This window comes from Colletotrichum orchidophilum (genome assembly GCF_001831195.1).
Source record: "Colletotrichum orchidophilum strain IMI 309357 chromosome Unknown Scaffold_82.1, whole genome shotgun sequence".
Classification (NCBI taxonomy): domain Eukaryota; kingdom Fungi; phylum Ascomycota; class Sordariomycetes; order Glomerellales; family Glomerellaceae; genus Colletotrichum; species Colletotrichum orchidophilum.
This window is the reverse complement of record NW_019173038.1, coordinates 4,825-27,112: the sequence shown is the minus strand read 5'-3', so window position 1 is coordinate 27,112 and position 22,288 is coordinate 4,825. Positions and strand designations below refer to the sequence as shown.

General features: G+C 54.9%; 6 protein-coding genes across 6 annotated transcripts; 4 read left to right on the top strand and 2 right to left on the bottom strand.

Moving 5' to 3' along the window:
• Positions 1-563: 563 nt before the first annotated feature.
• Positions 564-1,829, top strand: CORC01_09190 (brix domain-containing protein; the record flags this gene model as incomplete). Its single annotated transcript, XM_022620819.1, has 1 exon — positions 564-1,829. The coding sequence occupies one exon, from the start codon at positions 564-566 to the stop codon at positions 1,827-1,829; it is 1,266 nt and encodes a 421-aa protein (XP_022472619.1).
• Positions 1,830-2,424: 595 nt separating this feature from the next.
• Positions 2,425-3,747, bottom strand: CORC01_09189 (triose-phosphate transporter; the record flags this gene model as incomplete). Its single annotated transcript, XM_022620818.1, has 4 exons — positions 2,425-2,470; positions 2,526-2,716; positions 2,774-3,403; positions 3,487-3,747. The coding sequence occupies 4 exons, from the start codon at positions 3,745-3,747 to the stop codon at positions 2,425-2,427; spliced, it is 1,128 nt and encodes a 375-aa protein (XP_022472618.1).
• Positions 3,748-9,948: 6,201 nt separating this feature from the next.
• Positions 9,949-11,386, top strand: CORC01_09188 (dTDP-glucose 4,6-dehydratase; the record flags this gene model as incomplete). The annotated part of the gene is made up of 4 exons (XM_022620817.1): positions 9,949-9,985; positions 10,050-10,185; positions 10,236-10,771; positions 10,818-11,386. 4 exons carry the CDS (start codon positions 9,949-9,951, stop codon positions 11,384-11,386), a joined length of 1,278 nt encoding a protein of 425 aa, XP_022472617.1.
• A 3,453-nt stretch (positions 11,387-14,839) lies between these two features.
• CORC01_09187 (methyltransferase) lies at positions 14,840-16,345 on the top strand (the record flags this gene model as incomplete). Its single annotated transcript, XM_022620816.1, has 2 exons — positions 14,840-15,207; positions 15,313-16,345. The coding sequence occupies 2 exons, from the start codon at positions 14,840-14,842 to the stop codon at positions 16,343-16,345; spliced, it is 1,401 nt and encodes a 466-aa protein (XP_022472616.1).
• Positions 16,346-17,087: 742 nt separating this feature from the next.
• Positions 17,088-20,106, top strand: CORC01_09186 (Pep3/Vps18/deep orange family protein; the record flags this gene model as incomplete). Its single annotated transcript, XM_022620815.1, has 3 exons — positions 17,088-17,304; positions 17,394-19,971; positions 20,022-20,106. 3 exons carry the CDS (start codon positions 17,088-17,090, stop codon positions 20,104-20,106), a joined length of 2,880 nt encoding a protein of 959 aa, XP_022472615.1.
• A 226-nt stretch (positions 20,107-20,332) lies between these two features.
• On the bottom strand, positions 20,333-20,939 carry CORC01_09185 (V-type ATPase; the record flags this gene model as incomplete). The annotated part of the gene is made up of 2 exons (XM_022620814.1): positions 20,333-20,481; positions 20,636-20,939. 2 exons carry the CDS (start codon positions 20,937-20,939, stop codon positions 20,333-20,335), a joined length of 453 nt encoding a protein of 150 aa, XP_022472614.1.
• Between the last annotated feature and the right edge of the window lie 1,349 nt (positions 20,940-22,288).

The following is a 22,288-nucleotide window of genomic DNA, read 5'->3' as shown; positions in this document are numbered from 1 at the left end:
CTTCGTTATCACACCCCTCGCAGGCGAGTTAGGTGGACAAAAAAAAAGTTCTATCCTCCAATTCCAGGTATCCCGAGGTGGTCTGTCGGTGGCCCCGTCGTTAAGATCCGCGCCAGGCCAGGCACCGGACGGACCCCTCTGTCCCGCAGCCGCAGACCGGCAGGGCACCAGGCGGTGGGGTGGGGATGGGAAAGTTTTTTGGTCAATGATGTGGAACCACGGATCATTGAATTCGCCGACTAACCAACAGTGGTTGAGGACGACAATCCCTGGCGCCCCCGCAAGTCGAACGTCGGGATCCATCTGAAATGCATCTGCTGCAGGGATTGGTCGGTGCCCCGCCAAAATTTCTCCAAAGCTGATTTTCACAGAGCCATTCTACCTTTTTTTCTGCTGGTAAACGACGAACTTGTATAGCATCATTTCTTTGCGACAGATACCCAACTCGAACTACCCCGAAATCTTTGACGACGAGATCATTTCACCGTTCAATTCATTACGGACTCAACGGAGAAAGCCACAATCAGCGATCGAAGCGAAACAAAAAAGTCAATCTCTCCAAGATGGGCTTCTCCAAGCCGGGCAAGGCCATGGGGGCTTCGCTGACGAACAAAACGTCCAACAAGCTCAAGCGCAAGGAGATGTACGTCCTGCAGAAGAAGGACAAGGACAAGGCCCAGCGTGAGATGCGCTTCCGCCGCAAGAAGGAGGAGGACAAGGACCCCGAGCTCCGCGCCGCGCGCCTTGCAAAGAACAAGCCCAAGACGCTCGACAGCAAGCGCATCTGGGACGATGTCGACGATGACAGCCTGGGCAACGTGGTAGACGTCGAGAAGCTCAAGAAGAGAAGGATAGAAGAGGAGGAGAACGCGGCGCTGGAACAGGAGCTCGACGACGAGGATGGTGAACGAGACGAAGACGATAGCGATAATGATAGTATGCTGGACTCGGACGACGAGGCGGCCGAGGAGAAAAAGGCGGAGAGAGAGAGGCGGCGCGAGGAGAAGCGCCGCGCGAAGCGGGACTCCTCCGCCGCGCCGTCGACGACGTCGACAAACCTCGACCTCACACCGTCCTCCCTCGCCCTCAAGTTCCCGAGCCTCTTCACCGAAGACGCGCCCCCGCCGCCCAAGATCCTCATCACCACCTCGCTCAACTCGACGCTGCACCACGAGGCCGACATCTTCCGCACCGTCTTCCCCAACTCAACCTACGTGCCCCGCTCCGCCCACCGCTACGGTCACAAGTACTCCCTCCGCGAGATCTCTAAATTCGCCGCCAACCGCGACTACACCGCCGTCGTCCTGCTCAAGGAGGACCAGAAGAAGCTGACGGGCATGTCCATCGTCCACCTCCCCGCCGGTCCGACCTTTTCCTTTACGATTACAAACTTCATGGAAGGCAAGAAGCTGCCCGGCCACGGCAACCCGACGAACCACTACCCGGAGCTCCTCCTCAACAACTTCAAGACCCCGCTGGGCATGCTCACGGCCGCCCTCTTCCAGCGCCTCTTCCCCCCGCAGCCCGAGCTCGAGGGCCGCCAGGTCCTGACGGTGCACAACCAGCGCGACTACCTCTTCTTCCGGCGCCACCGCTACGTCTTCCGCGAGAAGCGCGAGACGGAGAAGAATATCACCACGGCAGAGGGGTCCGAGATGAAGGGTGTCGAGGGCATCCGCGTCGGCCTGCAGGAGGTTGGTCCGCGGTTCACGGCTAAGCTGAGACGGGTCGACAAGGGTATCGGCAGGGCGGGCAGCGAGGGCGAGGATTCGCAGCCGTGGGAGTGGAAGGCCAAGATGGAGAAGGACCGGAAGCGATTCCAGTTGTAAACCCCCCCCCCCCCCCCCCCCCCCCCCCCCCCGGGGGGGGGCGGGGGGGGGGGGGGGGGGGGGGGGGGTGTGCGCGGCGGGGGGGGGAGGGCAAGAGGGGGAAGGGCAGGCGATTCCAGGTGTGAAACCCCCCCCCCCCCCTCCCCATTCTGCTCACCGTGGCCGCGAATGTCGAGATTGAGGAAGCGGTGTGTCAGAGGCAGTGATGCATTGTGTTGTTGGCCAGGAAGTACCCACGTATGGCGTTATTATTTGGCTCGACCAAAATAAAGGTAAATTGGGTTATAGAAATGCCGTTTCGCGTTATCACAATAGAAAAAGGGGAAACGAGGTGCGTCTGGCACTGGATGGGAAACGAAAATTTCTTGAATTTTCCCTTGCTACTAATTCGAGTGATTTGTTCCCCAGACGCCGAGCCATGATAGGTTTGGGTTCATGTAAAGAGGTATCATCCCAAATAGACCCTGTCTAATTCTGACGGTCTCATTTTGCTCAACGCCATCCTGATCCCCATGATCCCCATGCTGCCAAAAAAAGAAACCGTTTCTGAGTTGTTATGAAGTCAACAAAAAGCCACCGCTGAAATGCTGGTGTCCTACTTGCGCTGGTTGCGCTGGTGTTGAAGCATGACGACGGAGTAGCTAGGCCGATTGTTAGCAGAGTGTTCACATGCCGAGTGCTCAATTCACAACTCACGCAATGATGCCACCAATGGCGACAAAGACACCAAGAACAGACTTGTCGCCAATGGCTCTGCCTGAAACCATCCAGCCAAGGGCAACAATGGTGCAAGTCTTGAGATGGCCGACAACGGTGCTCGACACCGGACCGGTCTGGGCGATGATGAAGAATTGAGAAATGTTAATGAGCGAGGCGAAAGCGCCAGACTGTTTATCCATAATCAGCAAGTGGACCAAAAAAAATTACCAACAGGGAGAGCAAACCATTCCAATCATGATCCAGCGGTTGCCAGGGACGTTGACCCAGTCGGGGAAAGTATCGACAAAGGGGATGATGTAGAGGAGCATGAAGGAGGCGATGGGGGCCTGGTTGTACAAAAGCTGCATGCTGGACATCTGCAGCTTACGGTGGTAGCTGGCGATCCAGACAGTGTAGAGAGACGAAGCGAAAATGCCAGAAAAGGCGAAGAAGACACCCAAGGTGGAAGTCGTCTTGACCTTGTCGTCCTTGGTAGGCAGGGAGTCGTAGTAAGAAACCATGCCGACTCCGAAGCATGCCGGAATAAGCGCCAATATCGCATTCCTGGGCAGTGTCGCCTTATAGAGCACATAGTTCATGAGCGCGACGGTCGGCGTCAGCAGGATCCGGGCAATCTGATAGAATGTCACCGAAGAAAAGGCCAGCGAGAGGTTCGGCAAGATGACGTTGAGGCACATGGCCACAGACAACGGCAGCAAGTCCCTAATGGCGGCGCGGCGCGGGGTGAAGTACGCAAAAGTAGGGCGTGAGAGGACGAACAGCGTGCCAAAGGTCACTAGAAAGTGGAAACTCGCGAATGTGAGCTGGCAGAGCTTCCACTGGGGATCGGAGAAGATGGCTTTGTTTGTGAAGACCTGAGGACAGGTATGGTTAGTATGTGTTGTTTTGTTTTTTCCCCCTCTTTCAAGAGTACCAAAGGCTGTGATGGGAGACTTACGATTCCAATCGTCGCCAAGGTGTTGACGGTCATCCAGACGATGGCTGAAGTCAGACTGGACTTCTGGGGTTCCTCCTTCTCATTCGCCTTTGGCAGGAGCTTCTCATCCTCCTGGGTGCCCACCTCCTCATCGTCTTGCGACTTGAGGTTATGGACGCTATCCTCCATCGGATCCAACTTGGTCAGCTCGTGGAGAGTTGCGGCGTCGGTGGAGGATGAGGCGAAAGAGCCCGCTCGCTCGGTGCGGTGGTCGTCAGACATTCTGGGCGACGATGTGAGAAGACGGGGTAAATGTTTCGTCGATATGGAAGGAGAAGAAAAGCAGAAAAGGTTTCCGTGAGTGGAATTCAAGTGCGCGACTGTGAGGGTGAGCAAAGAAAAGCGGGTGACGGCGAAGGTGCGTAATTTCAGGCGAGGGCGGCGCTGATGAACTGGGATCGTCGCCGGGTGAGGACTTTGGTTCCTTTTTCAGTGTACCATGGGAAGGAGGGTCGTACACCAAGGGAGTCGGTGGTCGGTTCGTTGGAATGCTTTGAAGGGAGACGCCTCGTCTGGTTGAATTCCGACGAACAATCGCGGAATTGAAGGGAAAGGGAGTAGGCGGGTGCAAATATAAAGAAATCCGTATGGGAAGGTTCGAGGCGGCGGTGTCCCAAGGCGTTCTTGCAGTCTGTCAGACCCGACGTGCTTCTTTCTCTTTGCGTCAGGGAAAAAGTTGGCGGGGGTCTCGGTGGTGGTGGTATTGAAATGCGAGGTTCCCTACCTAGTCGAAGCTACTAATAGTACTAGGCAGTGACCAACATCTACCCCGGGCTGAAAGCAGAGAGCAGGGGTGAGGGATGAGAAGGAAGGAGGGAGACCGGACCGGAGACGTAGGGAAAGGGCAGGGGAGGGTGCGGGCCCCACGACCCCGTACCGGGACTTGCGACGTGCGATTCGTGGCTTGACCAGCTCGCACCTCAGATTCACGTCCATCACACACTCTGTCACCCTTACTCCATCACTCATCCACACAGACTCGCGCGCGCTGATGGGGCCGCATTGCAAGAACACTACCTTGAACGTATGGCGCGCAGGCTCAAGCAAAACAATGAGAACCAGCTCAGCGATGGCCATGTTGCCCCTCGATCCGGCGGCGTGGACCATAAAGTAGCCAGCCATCCCATCTGGACAACGAGACAAGGCCAGACCCTGCGCTGGCCCCCGCAGCCGCCGCGATGTCTTCCCTGAGGGGAACGCACGGTACAAGGCTACAAGCCGTCTGGACAGTGGTCCATTTCCCTGGACTCGGGTTTGGGGGGCATTGATTGCGGACACAAGCTCTTGAATGCGCTTACAGTGGGAACTCAAAGACCTGAATACACCCACCCAAACCCGCGTCCCAACGCGTCTTCCCCCTTACATCTATTTTACTTCCTACAACCAGAAGTTCATCAAATAGAGGGTTAACATTCAAACCCAGAGCTCTCTTCTAAATTTACTTTTATTATGCAAATCAAAAGTTTGCTAGTTCTGTGGCTGGCGGAAGTGAGGTGGTGAAAATGCGGGAGATTAGGGAAATGCGGATGTATTCATATGTTTGAGTCCTCACTGTACTCCGTACAAAGCACACGAACGCACAAAATAGCACCTTCAGATCGAGATGGCTGCATCGAGAGCCACCAATCCAACCGGACGCAAGCCCACGAGTTTCTTGAACTGGACGGAAGCTGACTGCCGACTGCCGACTGCTAACTGCTAACTTTTGGCTGCTGGCTGCTGGCGTCCGCCTTTCTTTTCTGCAGTTTCTCTCTCTCCGCCTGTCTCGCCCTCGTCAGCCACCGTGGCTTCCTTCTCTTCCCAAAACAGAGTCTTGTAGCGCACACTGTGTTTTCATAAGGCACATGCTGTGGCCCGCATCGCGACGGGAAGGTTGGCGCCAAGCCACTAACCCTTCGTAAGCTCCAGCCCCGCCCAAGCCGACTCGAAAATCTGCAAGTCTCTGTTCACCTGTCGTACCCGTCACATCTCTGCAACACCACAGAGTCTGCCACCAAGTCCCGTATGCAGCGCATTCGACCTCGAGGTTAGCTTCGCTCCAGACGGACAAGTCACCGTCCCGTCGCCATGGCTATTGACGTAGGGCGTGGGACACATGAGTACGGACACATAAGACCTCACTTGTTGCTGGCCGGTGCGGACTCCCCTACAGCAATTACTCTCTGCCATTTGCTGCCGATGCTTCGAGCAGGGACGAACGCAGCCTCGTCGTCCGCTTCGAGGTGTTAAGTCAAGCAGCTCGACCAGCCATCCTCCGTAAGTAGCTTGACCACCAACGGAAAGCCCGATGTGCGCCCAACTCTCTCCGACAGCCGCCCCAACTTTGTCTAATTGTCTGCACTCTCGCTCTCGCCGGCATCCCAGCGTGAACCTTCAGTGATCCGATCCTATTCGCACACGCGTCACTCTGTGGACCGTGGGACGCGGCCTTGACACAGAGAGGGTTTCGATGGAGCTACTGCACCTGGGATGGCGGCTGCTCTTGAGGGACACTCGGCGCCGTTTCTCTGGTTGCGCCGGTTTTCTCGGGTCCTTCGGCGTCGTCCCCATCCAGCGGCTTCACCAAATGTCCAGCTGTCAGTCATTCTCGCGGATAAAGTTTGACTGAACAATCAATGCTCAAATTGTAAGGTTTGCTCCCTGAGACATTAGTGTCCCTCGCCTGCTTCCAGCCTCGCTCCTTGTGGCCAATGTCTCGAGACATCTGAAGGAATGCACCGTGTCTTGGCCGCTGTCGCGGCTCATTCCAACAGCCCTTCAGCATGAACAGCAAAAAAACGCGCTGCATCTCATCCGGAACGGCATCTTCTTCCTATCGTCTGTCGACTTGCTCCACTGTTTCCCGCGAAGTCTGCCACGGCCAACCGTTGACGAGACTCTCAAATGTCTAGGACATGGGGGTGTTGAAACGAGCGAAGAGCAAGTCATATGTTTTGACTGGGCAGTAGCGCACAGTGTCTGGCATCTGTTGCTGGAAATGCCGTCCATCGTCCTGATCCATGATCGTCAATGCCCCTGCGCCAATCTCATCTGAAGACGCAAGCATGCAAGCCCACACAGCCGGGAGGAACGGGGATTCGATGGTCATGCCGGCTCCCTTTTGGGCGCCAAAATTAGTTGCTATGGTACGGCGTAGGCCCGCTTGCTAGACTTGGGGGCCATCGGTCGTCGGATTATCTGGCTTAACATCCCTCGCGATGAACATGCTAGTGGCTGTGTGGAATCTGGGAACCATTCGCTCCGTGCCAGTCTCGTCCCTTCGATAACTCATCCCCCAAGCGTTTCAGCATTCCCCAGACAGACCACGAGGCTGTCACGCTGTGTGGTCTACGGTGCGGTGCCTTGGTCATTACGTGGCATGAGGGGAGGATGGATGAGCACCGCATTCTTGCGTGAGTGTCCCCCACAGGGTCCATTGCAAGCCACCAGGGACGCGCGCGCCCGGCCTCCCCAGCCTCGACGGCGCCCCGGCTCCACGTGAGCCGGGCGAGTGGAAGAGGCCGGCCTAGCACGCTCCGCTGTCGCCAGCGTCGTCAGCCAATGGAGTATCCTGAGCCGGAGACACATTCGTCATTGTTTCCGTGAACGTCGGCCCTGGAGTGGCTCGTATTGCATGTTTACAGCATTGATGACTGCATCTGTGGCGTCCGTCGCGGGCCGGTTCACGAGCATGTTTCTTCCTGTCATGTTTACCCGCGGGCTAGTTCGACGCTCCAGCGGGTATGTATGGCCGGAGACGGAGCTCGATGGACTAGAAAGGTGCATCTAAGTCTTGGCGGTGTGACGGACGGAACCAAGGAGTGTGTTGGGGGCGAGGGTTGCAAAAGACGCGAAATCATTCTATCCTGAACAGGAGCATGTTGGGCATTCCAGTGCTCTTTGGCCCCTTGACATTCTTCCTTTTCTTCGCCTTTTTATCCATCCCGCTCCCTAATGAACAAAAGGGCCAAACGTGTCACGGAGGCAAGGAGGCCAAGAAAGTGATGAAGAGATTGGTCGCGAGCCATATCCCTCTGGGCGCAGAAGCAAGAACAGCGCATGGTCAGACAATGGCTGGAAAAGAACTAGCGGCCGATCTGAAGGCGTTGGTGGAATGTCCCACGGATGAGAAGCCAGCTGAGACCAAATATCTCAGGCCACTGGGCTATCTATGGCTAGTAGGCGAACTATTCAGTGTCGACGCCTCGTGGTCGGCCGTGCCGCCATGATACCCGTCGAAAGCGGTGTCTTGGACGTACGTAGTCGCTCTCCCTAGATTTCATTAGCTTGCGCGGAAAGAAGGGTCCCCATTCCATTGGGAAGTCTCGTTTAGATTGGGGTTGCATCTGTCAAGCTGCTGCATGGCATCTCACGAAAAGGGCGGCTCTGGACGGGTAAGGAACTGGAGGGAAAGAATTGCGAAGGGAAGCAAACAGGGTAAGGGTCTGGGTACCGATGAAGTATCCTTGAGGAGGGAGGCGCCAGAAAGCGAGTACGTACCTCGGTAGCCCAACTCTTCGCCAATTGGTCCTCGATGCCTCATCATCACATGATCCATCAATACAACGAGTGCCTTAAGTAAGGCATCTATCTCCATGGGAATTCAAATTTGGCCAGCGGTATCGAAGTTCGTCCGGTCCGTCATCTTAAAATACCTCAACCAAATATAGGCGTTCTAGAGCCGAGCGGTTGTGAACTGCAGATAGATCTGTGCCGTATGCATGCTGCTGGAGATGGTTTTATTTTGGGACATCGCGAGGGGGTCACATCGGGAGGGCCGTCGTAATCGCAGCCTGTGCCTTGATGCCGTGCCAGGGTTCCCTTGGAGAGTCTCCGGTTCGCACTCATTATCAAGATGCCCGAAGAAAAAGCAAGCACATATACCTACCTGCTCGCATGGGTAGCTGGCTACTGCAATGGTAGTAGTGGCAACAGTAGTGGCAGAGAGTTGAGGAGTCGAGAGTATCCGTAGTAAGAGTACGGACGCAAAGTACAGATACTTTGGAAACACAGGCAGCCGTCATGTTTCAGGACGTTGCTTCCCGGTCAAGGCCCTCTCAGTGCCCACCCCCACCATCCACCATCCACCTCTCTCACACTCTCTATCCGTACCTACCTGAGTTGCGCCCCCATCCCTATCGCACTTGCACTGTATTTGACTGGTATTTACTTGCGGGTAAGTTGCTCCTTCCCTCCAGTTGCAGCTTTTGCTTTGATGGCTGCAGCAGCCATCCCATCATCCACCTTCTCCCACACCGGGCTAGATCGTCATCCATGAGATTGTCCCAAAAGCATCGGCCAAGCACCTGCAGTCAATTGGAGCCGCGACCGTGGCCGCAGTCGTAATCGCAAGGAAGCCACTTCCACGCCTGCTAACGAAACTGAGAAAGAACCTGAACCTGGCCGGCCGATCTACGTGTCCCGCGGTACTCTATACATTGTCCAAGCACCTTACTCCCGTTGCCTCTCTCTCCTTCTCTCTTTCTCTCTTTTTCTCCTTGAATTAGAGACGGACGAATGTCAAGAGACCCGTTGCCGAGTACTCGCCGCAGCTCGGACCGGTACTTGATTCTATCCTGGAGCTACCCGCCCTGTACCTGGTCGTCTATGCCCGTTCCCCAATCGAGCTTACGCCAATCACCTCGGCCCTTGCTGATCTGCTGTCCACCGACCGCCTCAACTTGGGATGCCTCTTACAGCCTGCGCACACCATCTCATTTGAACGCCTACGACGGTTCCATATGCACCTTGCCGAAGCTATCTGAACTTTAGCTGTCACTCTGCCACAGACTTTTTAAAGGTGGCAGGTATCCAGTCTCGCCCTTCCGACCTCCGTGCCACTTGCTCATTTCAGCTACTGCATCTCGTGAGACGGCAAGCGACTAACCACAAAACCCTCGGCCAAACCCTCCTTGAATTTCCCCTCATACCTGTCGCGGCCGTCCCTGCCACTCGCTCCTGCCACGACTCCTCCTACTGCCACTCTTTTGCGCTCAATACGACTGATTCGCTGAGCTCAGCCTGGCTCCAACGAAGCATCCTTCCACCACCGTGGACCACGTCGGCCTCCCTTACCTCAGTGCGCGCGACTCGGGGTGGTGTGAGTGAGACAGACAGGGCACAGATCGCCAATGGCCTCGATTTAGACGTGATAGGGATATCCCATATTTGAGGTAAGATTAATTGCCTGATATGAGCGTGTCTTGCGTGTGGGCATCCAGCTAAACTCACTTTTAGGGCCACATACTCTCCCTCCCTTGAAAGCGCAGCTTGCTTTCCCTACTTGTACTTCAACCTCGCACAATCCTGACTCGCAATCGGACCCGAACTTTAAACTCTCTTTGAGCTCCCGACACCGACCAGCCCGCTCGACTTTCCTCAACCTCTCACGCACACACAACCAAAGACAGGCAATTTAGCAGAGATATCGTGCCCACCGTCGAAATGACTCAACTCAACGGCCAGAACCGGGCGCCAAGCAGTATGTTCAATGTCGTCCTTATCAACCCTTATCAATCACTGCCAATGGCTAACCTTCACCCAAGCCTATAGCAATGGTCACGGCAAGTTCTTCCAGGATGGAGGAGTATGGAAGGAGGCGCCTTTACTCAAGGGTACTACCAAGTTTGAGCCTCTGCCCGATGTGAAGAACATCATGATCACCGGCGGCGCAGGCTTCATGTAAGTCGCAGTCTTGGCACTATTGGGCCGTAAATTGACGAATACTTCAGTGCATGCTGGCTCGTCCGCCATCTTACTCTCACTTACCCGGACGCCTACAACATCATCTCGTTTGACAAGCTCGACTACTGCTCGTCACTCAATAACACTCGTGTTCTGAACGAGAAGGCAAACTTCACATTTGTCCACGGCGACATCACCAACCCCACAGAAGTCGTCAACTGCCTAAAGCGGTACAACATTGACACCGTCTTCCACTTTGCCGCTCAGTCACACGTCGATTTGAGTTTCGGCAACTCTTATGGATTCACTCACACCAATGTTTACGGCACCCACGTTCTGCTTGAGAGTGCCAAGAGCGTCCACATAAAGCGCTTTATTCACATTTCCACCGATGAGGTCTACGGTGAGGTGAACGATGATGACGACGACCTCCTTGAGACCAGCATCCTTGCACCCACGAACCCTTATGCCGCCAGCAAGGCTGCAGCCGAGATGCTCGTACAGTCGTATCAGAAGAGCTTCAAGCTCCCCGTTATTATCGTGCGCAGTAACAATGTTTACGGGCCGCACCAGTTCCCTGAGAGTACGTCAAGATGGAAATTCTGCTAGATCTTTGCTAACCGAATCAGAAATCATTCCCAAGTTCAGTTGTTTGCTGAACAGAGGCCAGCCCGTCGTACTCCACGGCGATGGAAGCCCCACTCGTCGCTACCTGTTTGCCGGTGATGCGGCCGATGCCTTTGACACTATCCTCCACAAGGGTCAGATGGGCCAGATTTACAATGTTGGATCCTACGATGAGATTTCCAACATTGACCTCTGCAGCCATCTCTTGAAGGAGATGAACATCCCTTTCTCTACAACGGACGAGTTCAAGAAGTGGGTTAAGTACACACACGACCGTCCTTTCAACGATCACCGCTACGCCGTTGACGGCACCAAGTTGCGCCAGCTCGGATGGGACCAAAAGACAAGCTTTGCTGATGGTCTGCGGATCACCGTCAACTGGTATCGTCAGTTCGGCGAGGAGTGGTGGGGTGACATCACCTCTGTTCTGACGCCTTTCCCTGTTGTTCAGGGCCTGGATGTGTCTGCGGACCAGGAGCCCGTGGCCGACTCGCCGCCCACCCCCGAGTCGAAGAAGAGAAAGGTCATTGATGGCGTTAACGGCACAAATGGCCACTCTGTTAGAGCATAGAGGGTCATGTAGTGAGTGGCGTGGTGGACGAGGACATGAAAATGGGCAAAGGGACACGAAAGGGTGCCCCAAATTGTAACGATGTAAATCCTTTGGCGTGCAACACGGCTGGCGTATGGCCAAGAGCTTGGCAAGTTTGCAGAACATTTCTGGCTCCGGATGGGGGCGTAAAGGGCACAGTATGGCGGTTCATCATAGAGAACATATGGTCGGCAATCAAAGCTTGTTCAAAAGTCAAGTCATCATTTGAGGTCCGTTTGCATTGTTTGCGTCGTGATTTTGATTAAATGTTCATGCCCGATATGGTAGTTGGCCAACGCTGGTGAGTGAACCGTCTATATATTCGGATTGATACCGCTTTGGAACTGGGAGTTTAAGGAGGCAAAGAGGGGAAACTGAATAGCATTGGCACAACAACAATATCGATCAGCTTGTCTCTCTGATTCTGCATCTTTACATGGAGAAAAGATTGGATTAAACCTGTCAGTATGATGGTGGAAGCCGGTCACTATGTGCTTGAATCTGGAGGAGGGTTGGTTCATGCGCATTTGGAACGAAAAGATGGGCTCATGAGCTGTGCCAGACGGAAACTTTGGTAACCTGGTTTTAAATTGCTTTTTTCGTGATTCCGACGAAGGGGCTGGATCACGTTTTCATACATGTAGTAGATGCAGTAGCAGCTGCTAGGTTCATTGATTGCTTTGTTTTACCCAACCAGCTGATGGGCCGACCACCCCTCGTTCGATCACCCCTCTTTCTGTATTCCGTGCATGTGTTTCTTTCATTTCCTTCTTGCTGCCCCTTCTGTATTCTTTTTTTCTTCTTCTCTTTAGTGTCCCCTCTCCTGGTGTATCTCTGGACTAATAGAGAGACGAAGGGAAAGGTCTCGACCCATTCGGACGGTACGAATACTCCGCTCTCCCCTCCTTCTTTTCCTTTTCCTGGGGGAAAGGCGCCGCGCGAATGGTTCGAGATGGTCGCCCCTCCCACCCCCCGGTCTCAACTGCGTTGGTCGGCATCGGACTTCTCGGAGGCGGAGGAACTTGCTGTTTGTTTTTCTATACCTACACTACCTGCCCTATTAGATGTATGTGACCTACCTAGATTGGCAAGATTGGTAACGCTGCTCCCCTCTAGTGCCTTTACTGCCGCTGCTGCTGCTGCTGCTGCCGCCACCGGTGCCTGTTGAAATCGCACGAGCAATGGCATCGGTCTCGTGTCCCGTCTACAATTCCTCCACCTTTGTACGGATACAGCTTCTTCAATCTTGCCGATGGAAGTTGATGCCCATCTAATGGTGCAATTGGAACCCCGATGTGGCTGGTCGACAAGAGCTAGCAGTGGACGTCATCAAGTATTGAAGACAGGAAAAGTTGCCCTTCTTCTTCTCCAACTCTTTCCCCCCCATGGCCCCCTTATTCTGCGTGTAGATTTGGACCGGATGAAAGGGTTTACTGGTTAGATTGCTGGGACCTGCTGTTCGTAATCCTTGGCCCCCGCTCCTCCCCTCCCCCTTGGACGTGCTTCTGGGTAAGGTACCTTAGTGTAAGTGTAGTTGTGGGCGGGGGACCCGGGACGAAAGATCCACACCCGGACACAGCCATCCCCGAGACCCGGGCCAACCAGAGTGACAGAGCCCCCCCTCCGACCCCTCCTCGACCCCCCGAGGCGCGGTTGCGGTTCGGTGGGGTCTCCTTTGCAGGACTGGAACCCAAAGCAAGCCAAGGTTCCAACGGCGGGGCGTGTGTCCCTCGTCCTTGGGCCGCCTGTGCGTGGGTTTTTTTCTGGCCCATCCTGTCCCATCCCGTTGGGAAAGTATCGCAAGCGGAAGCCTCAAGGGGGAAAAGGACCCAAAAAAGTGTGTGCAGAGAGTTGGCAGAGTGTGCGCCATATTCACCAACGGCTGGGCGCCGATGACGAGGGGCATCCAATTCGTTTCATGCATGAAGATGATGAAGAGACGGTGGGGGATGTTGCAGCTTGCCTGCAGCAGGGCAGCCTCTATCTACGAAGTAAGGTCTTGTACATTGATTGCCCCCGGCGGTTCCTGGGCCATGCTCATGGTAGAGAATTGATTTAGCCTTCCCTTCTAGACTTCATCCCGGACGACGCGATGAAGAAGAAGAAGAAGAAGAAGAGGATAGAGGGCTATCACAATCCGCTGTCAAATGCAGCAGCCCTGTTGAAGAAATCTCGTTTGGTATGGTGTGGATGGCAGCCGTGTCAAGTGCCCTAGTGCTTCTTTGCGGCGACCACAACGTAATTCCCCCTGATGCAGCACACTGACCTTGCATATACAGCGTGCCAATGCAGAGAGCTCGGTGGCTCTGGATGTACGAATGAGATGTTTCTCTCACAGCATAGAAGCATACTAGAATTGGAGCAGACGGGACGTCCAGACGCAAGGGAAGAAACCATACCTGGAGCCCCCACCACCTCCACTAGGACGCCGTTTTAACGACATGGCCGTCGTCCTCTCCCGCAACTAAGAAATTCCAGCTCGGGTCGCCTTGGGGCCAATTGTATTAGTCCTCTCGGCCAGTCGGAATCTTGGAACAAGGTTTGGTACTATTCGTAGTAGGTTGGTTTAGCAGTATATTGGTAGAGTAAAGATCTCCTCCCATGGTCTCTGCAGCTGTCCCTTCTGCAACACCTCCAACAAAGAAGCAAGCCAGAAGAGACAGCCAAAGTGCCAGTTGTCAGGGAGAGAAGCCAAACGACCCTTGAACGTTTGCCCCATCCGTCCCCACTCAACACCCCTCGTCTTCGGAGTCCATCGCCAGCGTATTTGCGAGGTTCCCACGTCCCAATCCCGGCACCTGTCAGGATTCTTGCACAGGATTAGACTATGCACTGGCCACAGACACCGCACTAGGACGTCTCCCCCGGAGCAGCCATTCCTCTTCAGTGCCAATCCTACCCGACTGGCAAGTCACGTCGTCGCCTGATTATCCTCAAAACGTCTTCCCCCCCAACCGTCACTCTCTCGTGGTGCCCTTCAGAGACCCCTTCTTTCATGCCTCCTCCCGTTTTACCGCACTCGGTCTTAAAGTCATCTTTTCTCTTTTGTTCCTCTCCGTCCCTTGGCTTCGATTCGTCTGCACCAAGGATATCACTATCCACCATCTATCTGTCTGAGCAATCGCGACCACCGATCGGGCGAACGACAATTAGCATCCGGATTTGGCACCAAAATTGCCAGCCCTCTTTTTCCGTCTTGGGGTTTCCGCGAACCCACCCGCCCCCTTTACTAGGAAAACCACATCGACGGTAGACGACCCTTCTCTCTCTACTCACTCCCGCCAAAAAGTTCCCTCTCCTCGGCATCCCGTCGCGGGTCATGGCATGACGTTCCAGGGCCGCCGACAGGGAACAGGAAGACCGCGATAAGGACCTTCGAACAGACCCCGGGTGGCACAGACGATCGGGACGGGTCTCGGCCGCACGCCGCCCATGGCCAGGAAGCGGCGCACCAAGAAGCGTAAGGGTACCAGCACACGACCAGACCCCGCGCAGGGCGCCTCGTCCAGCATGTCCACCACCGACGACCTCGCATCTTATTCGAGCGACGGCCTGTCGAGCGGCTTGCGCGGCGAGAGCGAGAGCGCCGCCACCGAGATGACGAGCGTCATGGGCAGCACCGAGGAGGGCTCGCAGGGCGGTCTGGAGGCCGACGAGGAGTGGAATTCGCAAGAGGAGGAAGGGATGGAGGTCGACGACGACGATAATTTCTCCGTTTTCGCGCCCAGCCATTACCCTCGACCGAGCGAGTCGCATCGGACGGAGATGCCCTATATGACGTCGCCGAATCACCAAGACATGTGAGTGTTGCAGTTTTTTTTTTCTTTTTTAATCCTTCTTTGCACTTCGCTGAGCGCGCTGGGTGGCGGCGAGCTTGACGTTGGCTGACTGGGAGGTTGATGCAGGTCGTCAACGCGATCTTTCATGGAACGAGAGCTGGATTATCAATGGGAAAACGGTCGTCGGTATTGCGGATCCCACTACCACCTACCAAACGATGAGTGGGAAATGTGCCGCATGAGCTTAATCCACAGAGTCTACCTCCACGTTTTCGACGGCAAGCTGAGCACGGTACCGATGGAGAACCCGCAGAGGATTTTAGACGTCGGCACGGGCATTGGCGAATGGGCGATAGGCATGGCGGACGAACTTCCCAACTGCGAGGTCATTGGCACCGACATTTCCGCCATAGCGCCCACGTCAATACCGATGAACTGCTTCTTCGAAGTCGACGACGCTGAGCTGGAATGGGAACGCGAGCTCAACTCGTTCGACTTGGTGCACTTCCGCCACATGATGGGAGCGTTCCTGGATTGGAGCTTCATCTATAAGGAGGCCTTCAAGGTCATTCGGCCCGGCGGCTGGATCGAGCTATTGGACTGGGACGACCAACAGGGGTTCAAGAAATTCCTCTCAGAGTTCCCGCCCACCTCTGAGATCCACGAGCTGTCGAGAGACCTTACGCAGGCGGGCGTCAAGGCCGGGCGAGCGAGGGGCGTCGCTCACATGAACCCGAAGTTATTGACGGACGCCGGATTCACGGATATCAGGCTGACGGAGCATACTATACCTATTAATCTCGAGTCGAGCGAGGGCAAGCTGTGGCTGATTGCCTGCATCGACGGCCTGGAGGCGGAGTGCCTGCGGCCGCTCACCAAGTACATGGGGTGGGAACCGGATCACGTCAAGACGGCGTGCCATAATGTCGCCAGGGAGATGGCTCGCCTAGCGAGAGATCCGGTCAAGTCGCATGGTCTTATCGTCAAGGCCCGCGTGTTGGTCGGAAGAAAGCCGACGACTGCGGTCACGCCGCCGAGGGTCTACCCGATTTTTAACGAGGATGCGGATGAGACGGACGATACCGCAAAAGAGGATAATCACAGCAGACACCGTGGCGATGAAGACGCTCACGATTCTGCAATCGAGGCGGCGGCTTGAGTCTCATAAACAGCCTGCCTCTTGGGAGGTGGTGCAGTAATTTTGCTCTATCCGGGTGATGAACAGCCCGGGCTGACTAGAGCAACGATTTTATCTTCATTGTTCACTGCATATATCGCGTTTCACACCGGCATAGGTTTGCCGGTCATATTTAAAGCGATCTCAACTTGCATAGCCCTCACGTATTACATTCTATGGGACCGGACGAGGTCGAAATATAAGCTTGGCTTTAAAGCGATCATCTGAGGATACTCTGTATCAAAATGGCGGATGGGTTCGAGGAGTGCTCGAGGTGCACAATCGCGCAGGTCAGAGGCGTCAAGAGATGTCCTAGCTAGGCAGATTAAGCAAGGCGATTGAAAGAAATATGAAATCAGAAGAAGATCCCCATTTGGTGCTACATAGGTGTCGAACTGAAAGAAAACCCCAGAGTGATGAAGATTAGGTACTAGAAAGGTGCTGAGCCACCTTACCTCAATCAGGTACCTACCTCTGAGCTCATTGCTTCAAAAGTACGTACCTCTGTAGCTCCGCTCCCAGTTTGCTGTGGGGGGCCGACCGAGCTCCCTGCCTATGTCATCCGTCCTCCATGCCAACAGCAACCAGACAACCATCAGCACGACCAGCCTCTGACGAGCCGTTCACTTTGCGCAACGGCAGCTGGCGCCCTCACCGACGCCCCGAAACGGAACCTCGATCTCCAGCGACGATGCCCGCATGACCTCGACCTAGCACTTAAATCATGGCTTTGAACCCCACCGACGGCTTCGCCGCCGGCAACGGGGTGCTGGACCTGGACGACACCGCGCTACCCATGTTCATCGTCGAGCGAGTCCAGCTGCAGTTCTCCATCGCTGCCGACTTTGTCGCCGCCCAGGTCGCGAACAATGTTCTCGTTTTGGCGTTGTCCAACGGCCGCATTTTGCGCATCGATCTGAATAGGCCCGAGGACATTGACGGTGCGTGACAGTCGACAGACGGATGACTTCTACAGTGGTGCTTGCTGGCGTGCTTGTGAATAGCCGATGCTAATTCTGGGCCATCACAGACATTGACCTTCCCAAGAAACCGGCAGAAATTGGCGTCATCCGCCGCATGTTTCTCGACCCGACCGCTTCCCACCTACTCGTCTGCACGGCGCTCGGCGAGAACTACTACCTCCATTCTCAACACAAACACCCCCGAGCCCTGGCCCGCCTGCGAGGCGTCTCCATTGAGAGCGTTGCCTGGAACCCCTCGCTGCCTACGGCGTCGACCCGCGAGATTCTGCTCGGAGCCGCCGACGGCAACATCTACGAGGCCTCTATTGAGACGACCTCGGAGTTCTACAAAAAGGACATCAAGCTCAAAAACCTGCACAAGCTCCCCGATGGACCGATTACGGGACTATGGGCAGACACCTTACCGAAACGGCCGGACACGCGACGGGTCATGATTGCGACGCAGAGCCGTCTATTTCACCTGGCTGGCAAGGTTGGCAGTGGACACGACAGCGGAGGCTCGGTCTACACGAGGCTGTTTGAGTCGGAACAGCCGACCATCCATGAGCTGTCGCGCTCCTCTGCTGCCGCGACGTCCGCTTTGGTCGTCTCGCCGGATCCTCCCGACCAGAACCCGTACGAGGACGAGTCGCACGAACGAGCCTATGCGTGGCTGTCTGCGCAGGGCATCTTCCATGGGCAGCTTGCCTCAAGTGCCGAAGGCAAAAAGATCTTTAACGAGTCGAGCATGCTTCCCCGCGACAAGATTTCTTCGTCTGACGGACCGGGCAAGCGGAAGGCTACGGCGGACTATGTCGAGGCGATTGCTCTGACCCAGTGGCACATTGTCAGCCTAATTGGTGGCCGCGTGGTTGCCACGAATCGTCTGACTGGGGAGGTGGTCTACGACCAAATCGTTCTGGATCCAGGGCAAAAGGCCGTGAGCTTGTCTGTGGATCTGCAAAAGAACACGTTTTGGATGTTCACCGCTCAAGAAATTTTTGAGGTCGTGGTCAGAGACGAAGACCGCAATATTTGGCAAATCATGCTGAAGCTGCAACAGTTTGACTCTGCATTGCAGCATGCGAAGACGCCCGCACAAAGGGAAACGGTGGCAACGTCATACGGTGACCATCTCGTGGCCAAGCGGCAGTACATGGAGGCAGCCTCGGCGTACGGACGTAGCAATAAGGCATTTGAAGAGGTGGCCCTTACCTTTATCGATTACAACGAGCCTGACGCTCTGAGAAAATACCTATTGGCCAAGCTGGGTACGTCGAAGAAGGCGGCCGTCATGCAAAGAATCATGATTGCAAGTTGGCTGGTGGAGATATTCATGGCGAGGCTCAACTCGCTGGACGACACCATCATCACGCAAGCCGAGTTAGCGGACGGCCTCAACCCGGCACAGTCCAGGGAACAGCTACAGGCAGTTCAGGGCGAGTTTCGGGAGTTTGTCAACAAGTACAAGTCCGATCTCGACCGGCGGACGGTATACGACGTGATAAGCAGCCACGGGCGGGAACAAGAGCTGTTGCACTTTGCCAACGCCGTCAATGACTACAACTACGTCCTGTCGTACTGGGTCCAGCGCGAAAGGTGGCCGGAGGTACTGACGGTACTGAAGAAGCAAACGGACCCAGAGGTTTTCTACCGGTACAGTACTGTGCTTATGACGCACGTTGCTTCGGACCTGGTTGAAATTCTCATGCGTCATTCCGACTTGAAGCCTCGCAAGCTGATTCCCGCGCTGCTGGAGTACAATCGCAACTTTGAGGGAACCCCCCAGCAGAACCAGGCCGTCCGATACCTGCAGTATGTCATCAACCAACTCAATTTCAAGGACTCGGCCGTACACAATACCCTTGTTTCGATATACGCCCAGACCTCCAAAGACGAAGCTGGCTTGCTGTCGTACCTAGAATCACAGGGAGAAGAGCCAAACTATGACCCCGATTTTGCCCTTCGACTATGCATTCAGCACCATCGGACGCTCTCTTGCGTCCACATCTACACCAGCATGGGCCAGTATCTTCAAGCTGTTGACCTGGCGCTTTCACACAATGAGGTTGAGTTGGCGTCTGTGATTGCTGATCGGCCAATGTCCAACCCCCCTCTGCGGAAGAAGCTCTGGCTTGCAGTTGCCCGCAGGGTTATTTCCCAGTCAAACGGGATCAAAACAGCCATTGACTTTTTGAAACGATGCGACCTGCTGAAGATTGAGGATCTGATACCCTTCTTCCCGGATTTTGTGGTCATTGACGATTTCAAGGAGGAGATTTGCACTGCTCTGGAGGACTACGGGCGCAACATTGACTCCCTGAAGAAGGAGATGGACGAGTCGTCGCAAACGGCGACGAATATCAAAGTGGACATTGCCGCTCTGGATCACCGTTATGCTATAGTCGAGCCCGGAGAGAAGTGCTACGTCTGCGGGCTGCCGCTGCTGAGCAGACAATTCTTTGTCTTCCCCTGCCAGCACTCTTTCCACTCGGATTGTCTGGGGAAGAGGGTGCTGGAGCAAGCTGGGGTAGGCACGAGCAAGAGGATCCGTGAGCTCCAGGTGCAGATTAGCAAGGGTCTGGTGAATGGAGCCAAGAGGGAGGCTATGATCACGGAGTTGGATTCCTTGGTGGCATCGGCATGGTAAGTCGACCTTGTCCTCGCGTGAAAATTGATGCTAACATGAGATAAAGTATTCTTTGTAGCGAATTCGCCATCAAGAGGATTAATGAGCCATTTGTGACGCCACAGGACAACCTCAATGAATGGAGGATTTAAAGGGTGGGCCTGGTTAGACGCACAGTCTCTCCATCTTTGTACATGACAAAAAAACCCTTGCATGAGCAAGCGTATTTAATGGCTGCAATACCCGGCGTTTCAATTCAAGAAGTATTTAGATTAAGTCTTTAAATATTGATCAAGTGTTGTACTGTCCACTATCTCGGTTTGACATGGTGTCACGGCTTCAAAACAGATTTGATCTATGATGGAGAGGGGCAAGTTCTCAAGAGATTGAGCAATCGGTGACGTTTGTTTGTGAGGTTGAAAGCAGGAGGATGGAGACGATGAGGCCGTAGAGGCCAAGAACCTCGGCGAAGATGAGGATCAGGACCATGCCGGTGTATAGACGGGGTTGCTGGTTCGTGGCTCTGACTATGAAGGAATTGTCAGCGAAATTGTGCTGTTCCTTGATTCCCTTTTTTTTACGCCATCGGATGGAGCAGAGGGCATTACAGCTGAAGGGGGAAAAAAGGGGGAGGAAGAGGGGTGGAGGGGTAAAGGGGGGTTGTCTTCCTAATTAACCTACCTCCCGCGTCACCAACAATCCCAATGGCGAACCCGGCCGCGAGGCCGCACAGCCCGACGCTGATGCCGGCCGCGAGCTGGAGAAAACTGGTGTGGAGGGCCTGCTTCTCGACGAGGCGGTTTGCGATGATGACGGCGGCGACGAGGCCGTAGATGGAGAGGATCTGGGCCATGATGGCGCAGAGGGTGTTTTGCATGAGGCGGTCGGGGCGGAGGACGCCGGCGGAGAAGATTGCCGAGGAGGATTTTGCGGTGCCGTAGGAGGAGCCCAGGACGGTGAAGATTATTGCTGCGATGCAGCCCATTGCGCCGAAGAAGGACTATGTTTTGTTTTCGGTCATGGCTGGGTCGACGAGTTGCGGGGGGAGACTGGAACAGGAGAGAAGGGGGGGGAGGGCGGAAGAGCAAGAGGGAAAAGGTGAAAGACAAACTTACGGAATATGCTGGACTGGAAGGGTATGAGGCGCGTCAGCCATAGGCATCGCGGGAACTGGGGCTTTTGAGATACGAGGGCTACGTACCAGCGGTCCAGGTTGGCAAAAACGATGTCGTCCATTCTAGGAGCGGCGGCGGGTGACTCGAGAACGGATTGCATTTAACGTTTCATGTGATTTAAGCTTAAACGAGTCCCGAAAGATTCATATCTGATGGAGATTGCGGGCAGTGGATAGGTAGTTGCGGTGGTTCACCAAGGAGACGCATTTTTAGCACACTTCTCATCTTATATATCATCCATGTGTGGTCCAGCGACGCGGGGAGGCCTACTGCAGCAGCTGCTACTTTGTACAGCACACGCACACAGCTCCTGTGACTGACTTGGTTGCCTAGAATGCAGAATCAGGCATGATGTGTGCCTGAGTCCAACCGTTTCTGGTAGGTCGAGTGCATGAAAATGATTGTGGTTTACATCTTGGCTGTTCTCCGTTGAACCACTCACAGCCCGCTTGGGCTGTCATGAACGGGATAATTCACTTCCGATCTTATTGTTGTTCTTCCGTAGGTTTAGGTGTCGGGCGAAAGGTAATGCGTGGCATAATGCTGACTGCCTTACCTAATCTCCCTTTTAAAGCTGTTCCAACACAGTAATTGCTGTCAACGCGCAGTCTGACATGAAGGAAGCGATGACCGCGTATGCGTGTGATTGGTTCGTGGTGGCGATGAGGGGGTGTGGAACGGAACGGTGCGGGTTAGGTTGGCGGCGGGAGTTGAGATCCACCGGTCCGCGCCCGGTCGACGCCCGGCACGGATAGAGCCAGCGGGGTTTGAGGTAGTCTACGGATAAAGGCCAAATGAAACATTCTCACGTGACCTTTAACGTGACTGCGGAGGATGATGCGCACGGTCCATGAGGAAAGGAGAACACCGTCGCAGAGATGCTTCGTTTTAGGGGACCTCCACTCTCCTGCAAAACCACTGTTATCGGCAAACCCCGTACCGGAGGAATCGAAGAGGCGGGCGAGCCAGGGGGTTTCTTACGCGCCAGACGTGCCAGATAGATGGCAAGACGACGGTGCCTTATCTGGACCCTACATAGGAACTGTCGCTACTACAGCGTCTCGTCACCGGTCAGGCGGGTTGGAGTTTTAACACTTTGGAGTTCACAGTATCCTTCTTTTCCCGTTGGCCTTGCTTACGGAATACTGTCCTCGGCCTA